Source organism: Typopeltis vanoorti, chromosome 7 (genome assembly GCF_054136105.1).
Source record: "Typopeltis vanoorti isolate ZY-2024b chromosome 7, IOZ_Tvanoo_1.0, whole genome shotgun sequence".
Taxonomy (NCBI): Eukaryota; Metazoa; Arthropoda; class Arachnida; order Uropygi; family Thelyphonidae; genus Typopeltis; species Typopeltis vanoorti.
In genome coordinates, this window is record NC_143555.1 from 143,514,258 (window position 1) to 143,535,941 (window position 21,684).

A 21,684-nucleotide genomic window follows, 5' to 3' on the forward strand; every position below is an offset into this window, starting at 1 on the left:
CTGTTTGCAGATGATGCAAAATTGGGGAGAGCAATGCAGAATCAAGTGGATGTTATGGCCTTACAGCAGGACTTGAATAGGTTGCATGAATGGGCAGGTAAGTGAAACGCCGTTCAATGTTGCAAAGTGTAAAGTTTTGAGATTTGGTAAGCAATGATGAGATGCAAAATATACACTTGGCAGGGAAACTTTAAAGGAAGTAGGAGAGATGGTAGACAAGGACTTGAAATTCAGGGGCCACATTGCACAAGTTGTGAAGACATTGCATTGGATAATGACAATGATGCGGAGAACCCCGACATGCAAAAATAGAGAGGTTATGATACCATTGTATAAGGCCTTGATCAGGTCTCATATGGATTATTGTGAACAGATTTGGTCGCCTGGTTTTCATGGTGATGATGATATATTGGAAAGGGTCCAGAACAGATTCACAAGGGTGGTCAGTGGTCTTTTGGAATATGTAGTACAAGTACAGATTGAGATAATGTAAGTTGCAAAGCCTCATGAACAGGAGGAAGATGGGGGATATGATTGAGACATATAAGCTAGTCAAGGGTGTTATCAGGTTGACATGGAAGGGATTTTTCATAGAATTGGAGGGGGGGGGGGGTAAAACAAGAGGCTATCTCTGAAAACTAAAAGGTGGGTGTGAGCAAGGAGTGAGGAGGTCTTTGCATGCAGAATGGTTGGTGAGTGTGTTGTGAATGTAGACATATCGAATCAATTTAAGGTATAGTTGGTGAGCATTGTGTGCAATAGTGTGTTGTACCTCCCACGATGAGTCTCTGATTCCATGGAGGTCAAATGTTAATAATAATAATAATGTGTTCTCCATTTGTCCAGATGGTTAGAATATGTTGGAAACATTTTTAGCACATCCCAACAGCTGACACCTGAGGATTCGTTTCACCTTGAAAAGGAAAATAATACATATCTGGCCTTTCTTGACACTCTGGTCACCAGTGGATCCTTATCCTTTTCTGTCTACAGAAAACCTATCCATGCCAGAAGGTACATGCATCATCTGTCACATCACTACTCCTCCCAGCAATATGGTGTTATCAAAACATTAGCTAATCGAGCTAGAACCATTTCTAGAACCAAACCAGCCCAGTTCATGGGACTGGTTTGCCTGTTTTGGGGAACAAAAAATCTGAGTTTCCAGGTGAAAAAACCCTACCTCCGTATGAAACTGGCTAACTCACCTTTCATCGAAAGAGACCAGATAAAGGTTCCTCATGACGCTGACAGGAATCGAACCCATGTATTTCTCACCAAAAGGTTTTGTCTATACCAACTGAGCTACGGAGGCTCTTACATGAAAAATAGGAGACCATTATCTTGAGCCCTTCAGCAAGTTTCCATCACCACATCCACACAAAGCACTATTTAGGACAGCAGGATCCTGCTTTTCATACACTTCCTACTAGTGTTTTAGTTAATGTTTATTATCTCTAGTCGAGATAATAAGTGTTTTCTCCATTAAACACAGGCCATATTCAAAGAAGCTCGAGCAGGTCTGATTGAACAAGCACTCCCATTGGATTATCAAAGAGTTATATATATCAAAAATTTGCTCCTCTAGGCCAAACTGCTCAAAACAATGTTATTACTTTTAAGGGAAGTGTCTTAAATAAATAAACTTTTAAGGGATGAGATGTGATGAAAATGACCAGAAAAGTGGCACTTGCCAAACTTGTTGCTCCATCACAATGCCTTATCTTAAATGCATACTAGAAACTGTCACTGAGTCCCAAAAATCAGGAATCAACAGAATATTAAAAAAAAAAAAAACAGAACCCTTGATAAGAAATGAGCCAATTTTCAAAAAAGATCATTCATTTGTTAACCCGCTAACCATGAATGACTACAGCAAAAAAAGACATAAAACATATTCATATTCATCATCATCATCATCAAATTCCTTTCATGTAGTACTATCATATCCTGTACACCCCTCAAGGAGTGTACAGGATATGATAGTACTACATGAAAAAATTACATAATTACTAACTTCCTATCTACAATTTTCCTCCAAATCAGTCTGTTACTTGTCAAGACTCCAACATTATCAGATCTTATATTTCTATCTTCTAAGGCACTTTGTACCTTATCAATCCACATATATCTTTGGTCTTCCTCTGGGTCGTTTTCCTGCCAACCTGGCAGAGAACACTTGTTTTGCTAATCTTTTCTCTCCCATTCCATTTAAGTGACCATACCACCTGAGATTAGCTCTGCTAACGCATTCCTGGATGCTGACAATGTCAAGTTCTTTCCTAATATCCTCATTTTTAATATGATATTGCCATTGATGCCATCTGTTCATGCCTCTAATCTTTCTCAGGACTCTCATATCTGCGGTCTCTAGTCTTTGGTCAAGTGTTTTCTTCTGACCCAGCTCTCACATCCATAAGTTAAAACTGGTTTGAATACTGTCTTGTATACAGCTAATTTAGTGTTTCCAACTAATTTCTCTCTTATTCCATATGAATTTATTCAATTGACTTCCTACCATACCAGCTTTGCTGATTCCGTTGTCTATTTCTATAGTGATTTACCATCTTCACTAAAAATTGTGCCTAAGTAGCTGAAATGTTTTACTTCTTCCACAGGTTCTCCATTCACAACACAGTTGACATTTTCAATGATTCTGCCTATTTTCATTGTCTTTGTCTTTTTATTGCTGACCTTCATACCATATCTATTACAACAGTTATTCAATTTAGTCAGAGAATCTTGCAGACTTCTAAAGCAAAGAGCTGACATTAACATCTCCAATTTTGATATCGTGTTTAATACCACTTTCCTTCATAATGTGATCCATATAGATAATGAATAACAGAGGGGATAAGGTACATCCTTGTCTCACGCCAGATTTAACATTAAACCATCTTCCTGTACTTCCTTCAATTCTAACTGCTGGCTTACAACTCAAATAAAGACTAAGTATTGCTTGATATATAATGCTCGATTGACACCATATAACTGTAGCGTATTGAATAGCTTCTCTCTTGGCACCTTGTCATATGCCTTTTCCAAATCGACAAAACTTAAATACAGATCTTTGTTATATTCCCGCGATTTCTCAACTATTTGTTGTAAAGTGAAAATCTGATCCTGACAGCCTCTATTTGGCCTGAATCCAGCTTGTTCTTCACCCAGCTTTTCTTCCACAATTCTTCTCAATCGTTTCTCAAGTATACTTGCATAGATCTTGCCAGGAACACTTAGTAGGAAAATACCTCTGTAATTCTCACATTCATTTTTATTTCCCTTTTTATATATGGGTACTATGAGAGCTCTACTCCAATCATCGGGAATTCGTCCCTCTGTCCAGGCTTTCTGAACTATGCAGTGCAGCCACTGTAAGACTTTTATACCACCATATTTCAGCATTTCTGGTCGAATATCATCCACTCCTGCTGCCTTTCCACATTTTAAGCCTTGGATGGCTTTTTCTACTTTAAGTATGGATATGTATTCCTGACTGCATGCCTGGTCAGTGTTTTTTTACCACTGTGCTGTCATCACTGCTTGTTTCATTTAGCAGTTTTTCAACGTAATTACTCCATACTTCAAGGATATGTTTAAAACATATTGTTACAGATCAACTCCATCATACAAATAGATGGGTCATAACAAAGTTTGACTGTCAGCTATCATTTTTTAAGTTGAACATATCTCACAGAAATTCTGGAGGAAGAACAGGTAATTGAAGTGGCATTTAAATTGATCCATAAACTTAATGCATTCCTTAATGTTCACAGGTCTCTCATACATTTGAAAATTACTCAATTTTTATGTGATACTGTTATGACAATCTGGGCATTGAGTAGGATCAATGGTACATGCACCTGAATGATGCTAAATTCAAGAGAAGAAAAAAATCTGAATTAAATGAACATGTTAAAAAATCCTTACATCCTATCAACTGCCAATGAATAGTAATGTCATTAATTTTAATGACATTTTTACCCATTTAATTTTCATTTCTAGCAATTTAAAAAACACATACTACTCAAAATATTGAGAAAATTTTTGCATATCAAATTAAAAGTTCAGCAGTTCACGAATAAAACCTCATCCTTTTAATTTGCAAATTTAAAATAATTCTATCATTCTCTTGTGACTGAAAGTTTCCAGATATGCATAAGAAGGGCTCAACAGATGTACTCATCCATGGCAAGCAGATTTTGCCAGCTCATGAGTTGTTGCAGATTGGACAAAATTGAATATTTTTTGTTTAATAAAAAAAACTTTCTAAACAGAATGGTTTTGTAAACGTAGAATATGCATAATACAAGGGAAATTCTAGTAACAAAAATTAATGTATCAAATTGCATTTGAATGAGGAAGGACTTAGGCATCTGGAGAGATTGCTGTTCTGAACGAGTCAGTGTGTCAATGCAGAGAAACTAGAATGCCCAAGGTGGATGGTAGCAGGGGTAGACTCTTGTGGGAAAGTACATGCAGGTTCTTGGGAGAAGGGGGACGACATCAGGTAACGCTGAGCCCGGTGGAGTCTAGAGGGGATAATGCTGGGTATAGAAATAGTGGCATTTTTATGCTTTATACTAATGCCAGGAGTGTCTGGAATAAAGGAGAGGAATTGGTGATGCTGATAGCATCAGCCTGGCCAAAGATTATTGGGATCACTGAGACGTGGTCGCCAGAACAGGATATAATAACAGGAATAGAAGTAGCAGGGTACAGTATTTTTCAGCCGGATAGGAAGGGAAAGCATGGTGGTGGTGTACTGCTTATGATAAGTGATGACTTATGTCCTGAAAGAGTGAAGGCTATGGAAGGCAGTGACACTAATGATTTTAAAAGCATATGGTGTGAGGTAGAGGTGGGCAAAACAGGATATTTAGTGGGGTGTTGCTACAAACCAAGGAGCACAGAGGGTGGGGACCAGGAGATGATTAGACAGTTAAGCTTGGCAAGTGCAAGAAGAATGATTGTTATGGGAGATTTTAACTACAGCAGTATAAATTGGGGAGAGGAACATGCATGTAACAATAAGGGAATGGAATTTCTAGAATTCTTGATGGACAAATGTCTTAGGCAACATGTAATAGAGGGAACAAGAGGTTCAAGAGTTTTGGATTTGGTCATAGCATCAGAAGAGTTGATAATAACTGAGATGACATCTCTCCCATCAGTTGGAGGGAGTGACCATGTGGTTTTGACTTGGAAGATGAATAGACATGGAGGAGTATCAAAGAGATGGGAACATATGTGTAATTATAAGGCAGGTGATTATAATAGTCTTAGACATCAATTTAGGGAAGTTTCATGGAGGGAGGAATTGGAAGGCCATGATATCATTAGTGCTTAGGAAATTGTGAAGGAATATTTGTTAGGAGCAATTGTAAGCTGTATTCCACAAGTGAAGAAGAGAAAATAATTTGGTGTAAAGTGGATGACAAACAATATTAAACATGAACTGCATGTGAAAAAGAGGCTATGGAAGAGATATAATGAGACAGGTGAAGAGCAGATGCATGAAGAATATAAGACACAGGCAAGGAGAGTGACTAGTATGGTAAGGAAGGCAAAACTGGAATATGAGACGAGATTGACCCTAAGATCCAAAGAAAATCCTAGGGAATTTTTTAGCTATGTGATCAGTAGGAGGAGAAATGATTGTGGAAGAATGATATCGTGGGATAAAAATGGGAATAGAGTGACTGATGCAGAGGACATAGTGGGATTGTTCAATGAACACTTTATTGGCGTATTCCATCCTGGAGGAGTAAATTTTAATACTAGAGGGATAGGGTAGGTTCGAGGTTTAGAGGTGCAGGAGGCGAGCATGTTTCAAATACTGAGTACTCTGGATGTCAGTAAAGCTGTGGGATTGGATGGTATTTCACCATGAGATTTGAGAGAATGTGCTAAAGAACTGACAGCTCCTTTGACCTGGCTTTTCAATGAAAGTCTGGCTACGGGAAAGGTGCCCAGGGAATGGAAGGAAGGTTAGATCTTAAGGGCGGTGGCAGACTGGAAGTGTCTAATTATAGGCCAGTTTGTGTGTCATCAGTAGTTGTTAAGATTTTGGAGAAATTAGTTAGGGACCGTATACAATATTGGACAGATGAGGGGGTAATGTTATCTGTGAGAGTCAACATGGATTTGTGAAGGGGTGCTCTTGTTTTAGTAATATGCTAGCCTTTTATAATAAAGTTACAAGTGCAGTAGATGAGGGAAAGGCATATACTGCCATTTTCTTGGATTTAGCAAAGGCATTTGACGGGACGCCACATGATAAACTGATATTTAAGTTGCAGCACATGGGTTTGCATGCCAGGTTGGTCACCTGGATTCAGGATTTACTGTCCGATAGGTATCAGAGAGTTGTGTATGGTGGGACAGTCTCAAGGAGGCAAAGAGGTACAAGTGGGGTCTCACAGGGCTCAGTACTGGGACCTGTATTGTTTAATCTTTATATCAATGACATTGTCAATGGATTTCAGGGGGATATTCAGTTATGTGATAGATATTAGTTAAGATGATGTGAAGCTGGGAAGGGTTATTAGTAATAGTGCAGATGTGGTAGTCCTGCAAGAGGATTTGAATAAGCTAGACAGATGGGCAAATAAATGGGGGGGTGTCAGTTTATTGAAGCAAAATGTTAGGTCTGAGATTTGGGACATATCAGTGGGACGCTGCATGCTCTATTGGAGTGAGCTATACTGGAGGAAGTAGGGGACACAAGAGATCTGGGGTTGATGATTGATAGAAACCTGAAATTCAAGGGACATATTGCAAAGGCGGTGAAGGTAACACAGAGGATTGCTGCAATAATGAGAAGGACGCTGACCTGCAGAGATAAAAGAGTCATCATTCCATTGTATAAGACCCTGATCAGACCACACCTGACTATTGTTCTCAGATTTGGTCTCCAGTATTTGAAAGGGATAAATTAACTGTCGAAAGGTTACAGAGGCAGATAACAAAGAGAGTTTCAGGACTGTACAATGTTAGTTATGAGGATCGGCTGAAGAAATGTGGACTGCAGAGTTTGGTGGATAGAAGAAGCAGAGGTGATAGGTTATATGATTGAGACTTTTAAACTGTTGAAAGGTGGTTACAGGGTTGACACTGGGGAGCTCTTTCGCTTGGTTGAACAGCGGGAAGGAGTGACAAGAGGCCATCCCTGGAAGTAACGAAAGGAAACTGTGAGCAAGAGAGTGAGGAGTGGTTTCTTTGCATGGAGAGTGGTTGAACACCATGGAATGCATTGCCTGGTAGAGTAGTGAGAGAGAGAGAACGGTCAATGAGTTTAAGGTGTGGTATGATAGACTTTGTGTTTCCTAGGAGAGACCTCCCACGATGAGTCTTTTGACTCCTTGGAGGCCTAAATAATAATAATAATAAAAAAATATATTCTTCATATCCCCCCCCCAAAAAAAATCCGTGTTGTTGATACTGTTTTTATTATTCTTATATTTATTTACTTCTTGAAATAGTTCTTAAACGAAGGAAATGTTTTCCAAACAGTGATACAGCACTAATCACTTTATGAAACTCCTATTAAATTATTAGGATGCATCATTAAAAAAATTAGGTTTATGGTGAGTACATTTTTTTTTTCATGGCAAGTACGATTTTGCATAGTTTGTTGAGTCCTGTGTGCATAAAGGCTCAGAGATCATTTCCAAATTTAACATCATCATCATCATCATCAAATTCCTGCCATGTACCCTTCAAGGGAATACAGGATATGATAGTACTGCATGAAAAATTTACATCATTACTAACTTCCTATATACAAATTTTCCTCCAAATCAATCTGTTACCTGTCAAGACTCCAACATTATCAGGTGTTATATTTTTATATCTTCTAAGGCACTTTGTACCGTATCAATCCACCTATATCTTGGTCTTGCTCTGTGTCTTTTTCCTGCCAACCTGGCAGAGAACTCTTGTTTTGCTAATCTTTCTTCTCCCATTCTGTTTAAGTGACCATACCACTTGAGATTAGTTCTGCTAACACATTCCTGGATGCTAACAATGGCAAGTTCTTTCCTAATATACTTGTTTTTAATATGATATTGCCATTGATGCCATCTGTTCACACCCCTAATCTTTCTCATGACTCTTATATCTCTAGTCTTTGGTCAAGTGTTTTATTTCTAACCTAGCTCTCAGATCCATAAGTTAAAATTGGTTTGAACACTGTCTTGTATACAGCTAATTTAGTGTTTTGACTAATTTCTCTCTTATTCCATATAAATTTATTCAGTTGCCTTCCTACCAGTTTTGTTGATGCTGTTGTCTGTTTCCATATTTAATTTACTATCTTCACTAAAAATTGTGCCTAAGTAGCTGAAATGTTTTACTTGTTCCACAGGTTCTCCATTCACAACACAGTTGATATTTTCAATGATTCTGCCTATTTTCATTGTCTTTGTCTTTTTATTGCTGACCTTCATACCATATCTATTACAACAGCTATTCAATTTAGTCAGAGAATCTTGCAGACTTGTAGCGGATTTATTTAGAAGTATAACATCGTCTGCATAAAGTAAAGAGCTGACATTAACATCTCCAATTTTGATATCATGTGTTTAATACCACTTTCCTTCATAATGTGATCCATATAGATAATGAATAACAGAGGGTTATTCATTATCTATATGGATATGTTCATCCTTGTCTCACCCCAGATTTAACATTAAACCATCTTCCTGTACTTCCTTCATTTTTAACTGCTGACTTACAACTCAAATAAAGAGTAAGTATTGCTTGATATAATGCCCCATTGACACCATACAACTGTAGTGTTTTGAATAGCTTTTCTCTTGTCACCTTATCATATGCTTTTTCCAGATCTACAAAACTTAAATGCAGATCTTTGTTATATTCCCACGATTTCTCACCTATTTGTTGTAATGTGAAAATCTGATCCCGACAGCCTCTATTTGGCCTGAGTCCAGCTTGTTCTTCACTAAGATTCCCTTCCACAATCCTTCAACCATTTCTCAAGTATATTTGTATAAATCTTACCAGGAAACTCAGTAAAGAAACACCTCTGTAATTCTCACATTCAGTTTTATTTCCATTTTTATATATGGGTACTATGAGAGCTCTACTCCAATCATCTGGAATACGTCCCTCCCTCTCTCTCTCTCTCTTCCGGCCTTCTGAACTATGTAGTGCAGCCACTGTAAGACTTTTATAACTCCATACTTGAGCATTTCTAGTTGAATATCATCTACTCCTGCTGCATTTCCACATTTCAGGCCTTTGATGGCTATTTCAAGTATAGATATGTATTCCTGACTGCATGTCTGTTGAATGTTTTTTTACCACTGTGCTGTCACTGCTTGTTTCATGTAGCAATTTTTTGAAGTAATTACTCCAGTAATTACTTCAAGGATATCTTTTTCTGCAATTTTCATGTCACCTTTATCATCTATAATTCCTTTTACAGTATTTAGCTTTCTTACATTTGTCTCTGTATTCTCTAAGCGCACAAGCTGACTTATTTGCCAGGAACTTTTAATATGCTTTTTTCTTTTTCCTTCACTTCTTCTTTAACTTCCTGTGTCCACCATGGAGTTCTGATATTTCTGTCCTTGCAGACAACCTCACCACATGCCTCTCTGGCAGAATCAATCAATGTTTTCTTCCGAGCTTGCTACTGAATCTCTAAGGTTTGATTTCTGTTCTCAAACTCTTTCATTTTTTCTTGACTAATGTTTGTATATTTTAGTCTATAGTTCACATCTTAGAGCTGCTCAACTTTTATTCGTTTTAAAACTTTCTTATATGTTCTTCTTTTCAATATGAAATTCAATTTTATCCTGCCTAAATGGTGATCACTTCCAATTTCAAATCTCTGTACACTCTAGTATCCTGCACCAGAGAGAAAACATCACTATCAACAATAATATAGTCAATAAGACTTTTCTTATTCCTTGCCTCTTCTCTCCTCTTCTCTGAATTTGTGCACGTTTTTATGTTGGAAAATGGTGTTAGTAATAACCAGTCCATGTCCTGAGGAGAAATCCAACAAGTATTTGCCATTATTATTAGCTTTGCTGTTTTCTTCAAATTTTCCCAAAATATTTTTTATGTCTATCAATCATTTCCTGCTCTGCTATTTAGATTCCCAACAAAGACCAACTTCTCCTTTTTCATTGTGTCAGTTGCTTTCTCTAAAGCCTCAACAAAACTACCTTAGTAGAACGTTCACTGGGACCATAGGCACAAATAAGTCTCATTATCCAGTTCCTCATTCTGATATTTGCCCACATCACTACTTGAGACTACCTACCATTCAAGAATATTAGCCTCATATTTAGTGTTGAATACTATGGCTACTCCTGGTTTTCCTTGATTATCATTGACATTTAACATTTTGTATTTATTGCAGTGGCGTTGCTAGAGCTTTTGCAGCCTGGGATGGTCCCTGAGGATGCTGCCCCTCTCAATACACACCAAAAATACTACAAAGTCAAAACGACATATAGGGTAAGGTTCAAAGTGCCCGCTCTGCCCTCTCCCCCCCAGCTATGCCACTGATTTATTGCTTATTTTCGCCAGTTTTTGTATTTTTTTGTTTCAGTCACCCCTATTATGTCGATCTGGTACTTATCTAATTCCTCAGCTAGCTCCATTTCTTTGAAATTCAGGCTTCTTATATTGATAGTTCTGATCTTAAACTCTGTTGTTGTTGAGTTGAGGTGGTGATTTGGAATTTGTTCCAGTAGCTGACTTTTCACTGTTTGCCCTAGTTCCCTGGTGAAAACAACGGGGGGGGGGTCTTGTTTAACTGGGCAATGCCCCAGCCGGCATGAAATTTTGTCATGATTTTATATTTTGGTTTAAGCCAATAAGAATACAATTTGTCAGCTAAATCACAAATTGCCAGCCCATCCTTGTTTGTTCAATATCCAGGTAGATACCTAACAGGGTGCACCATGAGAAGGTGAGGATTGGACATTAGGTCAGAAGCCCTGGTCGGTTCTCCTCATTCCTTTAAAGGCTATGTGGAGGTTTCCTCTCAGTTATACAGCTTTGACCCTTAAGAACCCCTTCCAAATTTAGTTGGACAAATTCTCAGATTTCATATCAGAAAGTGTTAGTCTATTACTACTAATTTCATAGAAGTAATGCAGATTAAACTGTGCATACGTGGTTTAATTTTTGAGTTAAACATATAATCTAATAAAAGCATTGTTCCCAAAGGTAAAAATTCAGATGCCTATATGTTTATCTTGTACTGTGGCAAACACCATTTATAGCAACTCATTTATACGCCACTGAGCCTAATGCAAAAGGGAAGAGAATTATGATCGCTCACTATAATAAACTATTCCTGTAGTCTTTATAGGTTACTGAATTATTTAACCATGCATTTTATAACATTCTTCATAAGATGTTTAATGAAAAGAAAGAGATTACTTAGTTTGTCTTTTGTATTATGTTTCAGGATAATGGTGTTAGACAAAGGATCCATTGCTGAGATAGACTCTCCAGAGAACCTCCTACAAAATGAGAAAAGTATTTTCTATTCAATGGCCAAAGATGCAGGATTAGTACAAAATCAGAATGCAAATACTTGAGATTAATGTAGCATAATTTAAATTCGAAAATTTCATTTCTACATGTAATGACAGTTATTGTTAATTGTAATGAACTGTGGCATGTTATTCAAGTTCAGTTTGTGAAATGGGAAACAAGACATAATGCCAGAGCAACATGTTGAAATTGTGCAATGGAAGTTTAAAACCAGTGAAATATCTCTTTATTTTTCCAGCTTTCCGAAAAGAGATCACTTTTTGATAATTTATTATATTTGTTTATGCATAATAGCTGTATGTATTTACTATGTCTTTCAAATTCAGATTCACATATTTTTATTGCCTATCCAGATAATTTTTAGATAAGTTTATTTTGGGGGCGGGGAGATTCAGTCATAAAATTATGTTGTTATAAATTTGTTTTAATATTTAATCAGTATATAATTTGTCTGCCTGGATCAGGTAACACAATTTTAATTTTGTGATATCTTGAATATAAATTAAGTGATTTTATGTTTAGAATTTTTGTTTTTCAGTCTGCAAATTACATATCAAAAATACTTTTCCTTCTTAATCTTCACCCTGTTTAATTAGAAACATGTATGATACCAGTTTGTTTTATTATTTTTCTTAAGAAAATTATTTTTGATCCATAATTACTCATTTAAATCCTTTATGAAAAGATTGGTTCCAGTATTTTTCAATATTGCAAATACTGTATTGTTTCCATTTTGAATCCATTCGTTTAAATTCTGTCTAGAAGTCAAACTTTATAAGTGCTGCTTTTCAACTGAAGGTAAGTTAGCTTGGCCCTAGAGGTATCAAGTTTTTCCTTCCACAAACCAAACAAATCAGCTTAGTAGCACACAGTTTATAGACATAGAGCACTTGCTTCATATCCATATAATCAGATCCTCAAGAGATATGAAGGATGCTATGACAGTCTAAGGCAGTTAAGGTTTCATTATTAATTTTATTAAGTTATTTATTAGTTTTGTTTTTGAAATTGATTTATTACTTGTCAGACTTTTAGTATGATCCACTTTTACACCTCTGCCTTCTAAGGTACCAACTACATAGTCCATCTTATCTTCTTCTGAATCTTTTCTTTGCCATCTATATTTCCAACACCTGTTGTTGTTGTTTTTTATTTTAGTAAAAAAAGCTCCACTTCTCACTAAAATGAAAATATTAATAAATAATATAATACCAGAACAACATGCAGAAATCATGCAATGGAAGTTCTAAAACCGGTGAAAGGTCTCTATTTCTCCAGCTTTCAAGAATGTTTGTTCTGAAATGCTAATAACACTCTGTTCCTTACCAATATATTCATTTTTAATATTGTTCTTCCATCAAAACAATTTATTCACATCCGATTCTTTTTTCAGATATCTAGAATATACTTGTGTTTAGTTTTTTGTGTCATATTTATGATATTCAGTTCATTATGTGACACTCTTTTATACATTTCACATTATACATTTTATACATTTTCTAAGCTTTTGCTTTCTAAGTAGCCACCAAAACATTGCTACTTTAATAATTTATCTTCTATATTCTTTTGAAAAATTTCCAATGGTTTTTATTTAGCTTCCTTCACATGTAATTTAGTTTCAATACATATTTAGTCCATGAGAGTTAATAAAGCAGCATATTTTTAGTTTCTGGTTTAGTACATCAGCATATATTCTAAGAGCATATGCTGATGTACTAACCAGAAACTTCCTTTCATGAACTATTTCCTAGACCCAAATCAGAGTTCATATTTTACCATTCTGGTATTACATGCTTCCTTCACAGTCATTCACCACTTTCATCAGTATTTGCCTTTCAGTTTCTAAGGTGTTTGATTCTTGTTTTTTAAACTCTTAAAACTCTTACACCTTTTGGCCCAATAATGTTTATACATTTTATAGTACTGAGTTTGCATCTGAAAGTTGTTAACTTTGGTTTTTTGAAACCATTCATAAAAATTTTTCTTCTCTTTGTGATACTTTTGTATCTTTAACCATTTCTGGAGATAACATTATGCTGAACTTATTGGCAATGCCTAAAGTTTTTTGTAAAGCAGTAGATTTTAAATACCCATGCAATGGGTATTTAAACCACTTTACTTATTAAGGACCATGTTTGGTCCCTAGAACAGGTTTCCAGATTATTTAACCGATTCACTAATTTGCTGTAGATTTTACCACCTTAAACAAAAATACAATTTAAATATCATTTTATTTATCTCATCTTCTGTTGTTCTTGACCCACATACAAAACAGATTTGTAAATCACAAATGTATATATTCGTCCAAATGTCGAACAGTCCAAATGAGGGGAGTTTGCTTAGTAAGCCTTTGTGCCAGACTCGGTCAAAGGCTTTGGAGATATCAAGTGCAACTACTTGGGATTCGCCGAATTTCTCCATAGTGTTTGTCCAGTGATGGGTGATGTATGAGATCTCCTGTTTAACGGCTTAGGGAGGAATCCGTACTGGTGGTCACTTAATAGCCGGGTACCTTCAAGGTAGGTATTCCTATAAGAAATGAAAGAATTGGTTCTCTGCATTCCTTATTTCGGAAGCCTTTGTCCGTTATCAAGCTTTGATATCATCTTGGTGTCATGAAATCACTCATAAAGCTTACATGTTTTAAAGTGATCTTCACAAATATTGTCCACTTTCTCATTTTCTAGATATTTTCATTAATACACTACAGCTGTAATTTCACTTGAGTAGACTGTATATATATTACTCTTAGTTATTCTTATGTTAATAATATATAAAAGTAATGTAAATGTATTTATAAATTTTTCTTTTTTTTTTTAAATATTTATTATTATTATTATTATTCAGGCCTCCATGGAGTCAAAAGACTCATCGTGAGAGGTCCTTCCTAAGAACATAAAGTCTATCAAGACTCATCGAGGGGGAGGTTCCCCCTAAGAAACACAAAGTCTATCATACCACTCCTTAAACTCATTGACTGTTCTCACCCTCACCACTCTATCAGGCAATGCATTCCATGGCTCAACCACCCTCCATGAAAAGAAACCACTCCTCACCCTCTTGCTCACAGTTTCCTTTCGTAACTTCCAGGGATGGCCTCTTGTCATCACTCCTTCCCGCTGTTCAATCAAGTGAAAGAACTCCCCCAGTGTCAACCTTCTAACCACCTCTCAACAGTTTAAAAGTCTCAATCATATCACCTCTCCTTCTTCTATCCGCCAAACTCTGCAGTCCACATTTCCTCAGCCGATTCTCATAACTATCCTTGTACAGTCCTGAGACCATCTTTGTCACCCGTCTTTGTATCTTTTCCACAGTTAATTTATCCCCTTCAAATCCTGGGGACCAAACCTGAGAACAATAGTTTAAGTGTGGTCTGATCAGAGACTTATACAACGGAATGATAACCCTTTTATCTCTGCAGGTCAGTGTCCTTCTCATAATTGCAGCAATCCTCTGTGTTACCTTCACCACCTTTGCAATATGTCCCCTAAACTTCAGGTTTCTATCAATCGTCAACCCCAGATCTCTTGTCTCCCCAACTTCCTCCAGTATAACTCCTCCCATAGAGAATGCAGCATCCCATCGATATTTCCCAAACCTCAAGACCTTACATTTTGCTGCATTAAACTGACACTCCCATTCATTTGCCCATCTATCTAGCTTATTCAAATCTTCTTGCAGGACTACCACATCTGCATTATTACTAATAATCCTTCCCAGCTTCGCATCATCTGCAAACAACTGAATATCCCCTTGCAATCCACTGGCAATGTCATTGATATAAAGGTTAAACAATATAGGTCCTAGTACTGAGCCCTGTGGGACCCCACTTGTAAAGTTATATTACGTTCATTTGCACTACATTCATGTAAGGATATTTTGACAGTGGCATAGCTAGAGCTTTTGCTGCCCCTCTCAATACACACCAAAAATATTACAAAAAGTCAAAACGACGTAGGGAAAGAAATTAAAACACTATGTTTATTTTAGTTGTAAGTACGGTTGTTGAAAAATATTTATTAATTAAGTAATAAAATTAGTATTATTTATTTAGTTTTAAATAAACTAAATTATTTAAACTGTTATTCAGTTTTATTCTCATAGTAATATTGTGTGAGGTTAGATTCTATGTAAATTTAATGAATAAATTGACAAAAAATAAAAAAAAAATTAAAATTATATATATAATTTTATTTTTTTATTTTGTGTGTGTGTGTGTATGTATACACACACACACACAGATGAAGAAAAAAATTCTTCATCTAGTCACAATTTTGCCCTTTATATAAAAACCATTGTTTAAAATGTGTCATTAAATTTGAAAAAGTTGTCTGACAAAAAAGTTAAACTAACTTGATAATACTTTGGGGTACTAGATTGAAATTAATTCTTTGTGAATAAGTTGCTTTATGAAATAAGGACAAACTTGGAAATATATTGTTTTTTCTGTACAAAAAGATAAAAAAATTCTTAATAATGCTGTATCTGAAATAATTAAGGAATAACTTGAGCTTTAAAATATATACTTTATACTTTTGCGAAAAAAAAAAAAATAGTTATTGGGTTATATTTCAGAAATGATCATCTTTAGTCCAGAATCCGAAATACTTTTTATAATAAAATGTTATTTGATATTCATATTTAAGAGTTCCTTGAAGAAGAATTTTATATTTATCTGTTTTCATACATTTAGATATTAGATGTATCACAATGAATATTGTTGCAATAAATCTTTTTTTAAAATAATATCTCCATTAGAGAAAAGCAAATTTGTTAAGTAAAATATATTTTTTAATATACATATTGATATACTTTTAAAATGGCAAAGTGCAGTAAAATGTCTTTTTTACTGCACTAAGTACAGTAAATGTTTTTCTGAATGTTTTTATTATTGTATATTTTTTTTTTTACATTTTGGTTCTCTCATTAATATAACTTCCATTCCTTTCCTACTGTGTACCATATTTCAAATTTTTTTACCGATTTCTTATAGTAGTATAACCTTTAATTTAGTTTCTCTCTAAAATGAAGGCAGCAAACGTTTTTTTATATTAAATACCTAAATTACATTTTTAAAATTTATTTACTTGCATTTATTAAGCTTTTGCAGTCAATTCTGAAAGAACAGCATAAGCTATTAAATGAATAACATAAAGTTATTGTTCAAGTAGTAAACATTTATCTGTCAATAACTATGGGAATAAATGTTTTGTGTTTTTGCTCAAAACTAGAAAGAGAAATGCTCAAATAAATCCAAAATATTTTTTAAAGATATCACTTTTCTCAATATCAAATAATAATACAATACTTAGGTAAGTAAAGAATCTGATTATTGTGCTAAAATTGTTTTTTTATCTGAAAGCATTATTTTGATCTGAGTTAGCCTGAAATATGAACTTGCTTTTAATGTCTCCATTTAAAAGACATATATAAGCAGGTATAAAATTCTGATACTGCCATTGGATTTTGTGTTATGTGGTCACAAACAAATTCATTTAATAGCTCAGGGAATATATTAATTTTGTGCTGTCTATAAGAACTAAAAATAATCAAAATAAGTGAAATACAGTATATTTAGCTTAAAATAACCTTTTGAAATCTTTTGAGATATTTGTACCTAATAGTTCTTGTATAGAGAAATGGATTCAGAACTTATGTAAATATTTATAATGATAAATAAAATGTTATTAATGTTTTGACATTCAGAATTCTTTGATAGCAGCATAAAATATTTTTTATCCCATATAAAAGTATACTTATTTAGTGAAACTGGGTATGCTATTAAGGAACATTATGGTTTTTTGACATATTAATTTCACTAATTATGAATGCATTAGTCATACATCCATTTTATAATTATTTTATATTAGAAACTAGGAGATTTGTTCAAAGTGATTATAATTTTATCTTTTTGTAGAAAGCAAGCGGTATTGTTTAGAATAGTCCTATGTAGTATTGTATCATCAGATTAGCATTGCCTTTCTTAACAAGCTATTTGCATGAAACCCATCAATGGGGGGGGGGGGGAAATCACAATCTGTCATTAAAAAAATCTCCATTTGAAAGACATATCCAGAAATAAGTGCATTCCAATATGCAGCAGAAAAACGAACAGCAGTGATGACCTTTCATTTTAGAGTATATTGGTACAATTATGGAGATTATTACCATGTTAGAGTAATAATTTTAATTTACTGTAAACCATCCATATTCTTGAAATTTTTAGGCCATCATTACTATTGAGCTAAGATGGTTGATTATTTAGTGCCACGGCCTATACATAGTGGCTGATACATGTACTTTGACTCTTACCACCCTTATTCATTTACCACAGTAACAAATTGTTATTGTGAGCATTCTTAAACATGAATTACAGATTAAATAATGGCTATAGCCAAAATACCATCCAAGTTCTTCACAAGACTACACCAAAGAATAAAAGTAATGCACATTAGTGCATGAAACCATAACTATTCCCTACATTAAAGATTTATCAGAAAAAATTAACAGAATGCTATACAAATACAAATATAACCTTAATGTTACATTTAAACTTCAAAACTAAAGAACTTATTCAACTCTTCATACACCTGGCTCATCAATTAGTGTGTTCCAATTTGGAAGAAGGAATAAAGATTGGAGGTAGACAGATATTCGAAATAAGATACGCAGATGACAAGGCATTATTATCAAATACTGAAACAGGACTACAACATATGTTGAACAGATTACTGGAATCCTGTATCAATTATGAAATGAAAATTAACATCAGAGAAACAAAGGTAATGAAAATATCAAGGAAAGAGGCAAATATGGATATCAGAATAAATGGGGGAAAATTGAATCAGGTAAAGACATTTAAATATCTAGGAAGTGTGATTAGCAGTGATGGAAGATGTAAAAGTGACATAAAAGCAAGAATAGCGATGGGAAGAGATGCCTTTAATAGAAATGGATAGAAACCTAAAGAAAAGACTAATAAAGTGTTATGTGTGGAGTGTTGCCCTCTATGCAGGTGAAACTTGGACATAAGCTTTGGGATGTGGATTTGGAGAAGTATGGAAAAAATCAAATGGACAGATAAAATAACTAATGAAGAAGTCTTAAAAAGAGTAGAAGAAAAAAAGAAGTCTGTTAAGGAGGATAAAAAGAAGAAAGGGAAACTGGATCGGACATATTCTGAGAGGGAATGGAATTATCAGAGATGCCATTGAAGGAAAAATAGACGGAAAAAAGATCCAGAGGAAGAAAAACAATGTTAGATAACATGCTGAATGGAGACAGGTACACAATCTTGAAAGAGAAGGCTCAGAAGATAGTGGAAGGAAAGTTTTTGCTACTGAGAGAAGAACCTGCTCAATTGCAGAATACTCAAGAAGGAGAAGAATTATGGAAAATTGGACTTTTTAATCATGTTTGAAACCCAGAAAGGCCCCTGTTCCTTACATTATAACAAAACCTGATTATCATATAAGCGCCTATGTAGCGCAATTGGAAGAATAACGATACATTGCACCCTTCGATTGGAATAGCCCTAAGTTCGATTCTCGTCGCGACGGGAGGAATCTTTATCTAGACAATTTCAATCAAAGGTGAGTTAGCCGATCTCATATGGAGGTAGCAGGGTTTTTCTAACGGAAACTCGGGTTTTTCATCCCGCATATAGACAAATCGGCCCTTCAGAACATACGCAATTTACAGACAAAAAATACTAGTTGTGGTAGTGGTGGAGGTGGGCGGTAGATGGCGTTGATGGAGATGATTCGTAGTAGAGGTTCGGTGTAGTAGTTGAGACAGTTGTAGGTGTCCTCCCACGATGAGTCTTCAGACTCCTTGGAGGTGTCATGAATAATAATCGTGGGAGGACAAAATACTGGTATAGATGGCAGTATTAATGGCAGCCTGCTCAATACCTAAACTGCTTTTAATTTAGGTATTGAGCAGGCTGCCATTAATACTGCCATCTATACCAGTATTTTTAATTATAGAATAACATGAGTGAAATTTATCTTGAGCCATATAGAAATAGGACTTTAGTGTTGATGTAGTTTTTTTTTTTTTTCCTCACCATAGGTTAGGGTTAATGGTCAACCAAATTGGTGATAGTTTTGCATATTCTGTGGATTATAATGTAGCTTGTTTCTTTGTGTATGTGTGTGTATACCAGATTGATAACTTTAATATAAAAGTCAAAACATTAATGTTATTATTCAAACATGATGGTAGTCTCCCTAATTTTACTAATGAATTCTAATCACCTTGTAGCAAACAGAAAAAGAAAGGATAAAGGCATTTTGTTTTAATTTGTTTTGTGATTTCAAAATATCACATTCTATTAATTTTGAAAATAAGAGGTATGTGTGAAAGCAAGAGAAAAAACCCAAAGAAAGAAGTAAATGTTTCTTTGGATTTTTAAAGAAGTAGTTAGTTTGTGTTAGTTAACTAGTTAGCTGTTAAAAAAACTTTTAACTTTTACAAGTAATTAGCACCAAACAATTAGAATTGGGGGGGGGGGGGACTCTGTTTATAGAGTTATGCCAATCATGTGAAGTGCAAAGAAAATAAAGAGAATACTATGTTTATTTATCAGCACTGCATAAATACTGCAGACAGTATCAAATAAATCTGAAATAGTGTGGTGTACTAACTATAAACTTTGGATGGGGTGGAAGGAACAATGAAAGATATCCACGAACAGATTAGTCAATAATAGCATACAAAACACTGGAAATTGTTTACTGAAAAAAAGTCAGAAGACCTAAATGAACAAGGATGGAAATTAACTGGAAGAACATAGCTTATGCCAATGACATTGTTATCCTCAGAGACTCATCAGCATGTTGTACAAACTACATCTGATATAATTAAGGCAAGCAAGCCTATAGGCCTTGTTTGAAACCAGGAAAAAACTAAATATATGAGCATTTCAAAGGCCTATCAAGACCAATCCAACTTGGTTGTTAATAATTATTTTTTTTATCAAGTAGATAGTTTTAACTATTTAGGAATCAATATTAATAGCTACAATGATATACACCAAGAGATCGAGGAGGAAACTGAGATGGCCCTCCTCGATCTCTTGGTGTATATCATAACATGATATACACCAAGATAAATTTTCTCATTTTCATTTTCTTTTCATTGAAACATGATAAATTTTCTGTTGTTGACCATGTTTCAAAGATCAAAACCTGCTTTAAAATTCCAGAGTTCTATCATTTATAAGAAGTAAGAGAATTGAGTGGTTTGATCCCCTTTGAAGAGTAAATGACCAGTTAATCAAACAAGTACTCGCAAATAGAAAAAAGAAAAATAAAATCCTTAGCCTGTCCATGGTATGAATGTATTATAGGTTTACAAATAAACCTTTCATCTCCAAGGACTCATTGAGGGGGGGCATCCTACTCTACAACTCTGTCTCCACCACTAACTACACTGAACTGACACTACCATCATAATCATCTGCACACAACACTGTCTACTAGTATTTTTTTTGTCTGTAAATTATGTGTGTAATAAGATAGAGAAACCTAGCAATAGCAGCTTTAGACCTAAATGGTCCATTAAGCTTTTGGGAAAGGTTTTAATAATTAGGATTTCCTGTTTGGATGCATGTCAGGGCATAGTTTCCAGTATCAGTGCCATCATTAAAAATCTGTAGCAGTTCTGTTCCACCATGTTTTCCTAGACTAAGTGGTCTTACTAATGCTTTCCATAAGGAAAATAATAGAAATTCTGATATTTTTATTCTTGTGAAAAAGAATAATTTAAAACTGGGGTATTTCAAAGACTTCAGGAAGGTTTTAAACACTCATGTTAACTAATAAAAGTTAAAATGGTTGATTTCATTAATATAATGCCTAGGCTTCACAGTGAGAAAATGGGCTGTATATGACCATGAACATTAATTTATGGAATCAATTTGTTAATAACTAAAAATGCTCGAAATAGTGGCATCTACCTAAATACTAGTGGATCAGTCAAGTTGAGTAAGGCCATAAAATCTAATTTTAAATTTAAAAGCATAAGGAGGGAGGAATTGGAAAGCTGGGATATCATTAGTGCGTGGGAAATTGTGAAAGAATATTTGTTAGCAGCAATGGTAAGTTGTATACCACGAGTGAACAAGAGAACACAATT

The 21,684-nt window shown here is 34.9% G+C and overlaps 1 protein-coding gene across 1 annotated transcript in view; it reads left to right on the forward strand.

Annotated features, from left to right (window-relative positions):
• Positions 1-14,279, forward strand: part of LOC150105146 (multidrug resistance-associated protein 1-like) — a 475,014-nt gene extending 460,735 nt beyond the window's left edge. Inside the window, exon 29 of the mRNA XM_090396181.1 lies at positions 11,453-14,279. Within this exon, the coding sequence (XP_090252307.1) occupies positions 11,453-11,585 (133 nt within the window). The 3' untranslated portion in view covers positions 11,586-14,279. The remainder of the gene's footprint in view (positions 1-11,452) is intronic.
• The last annotated feature ends 7,405 nt before the right edge of the window (positions 14,280-21,684 follow it).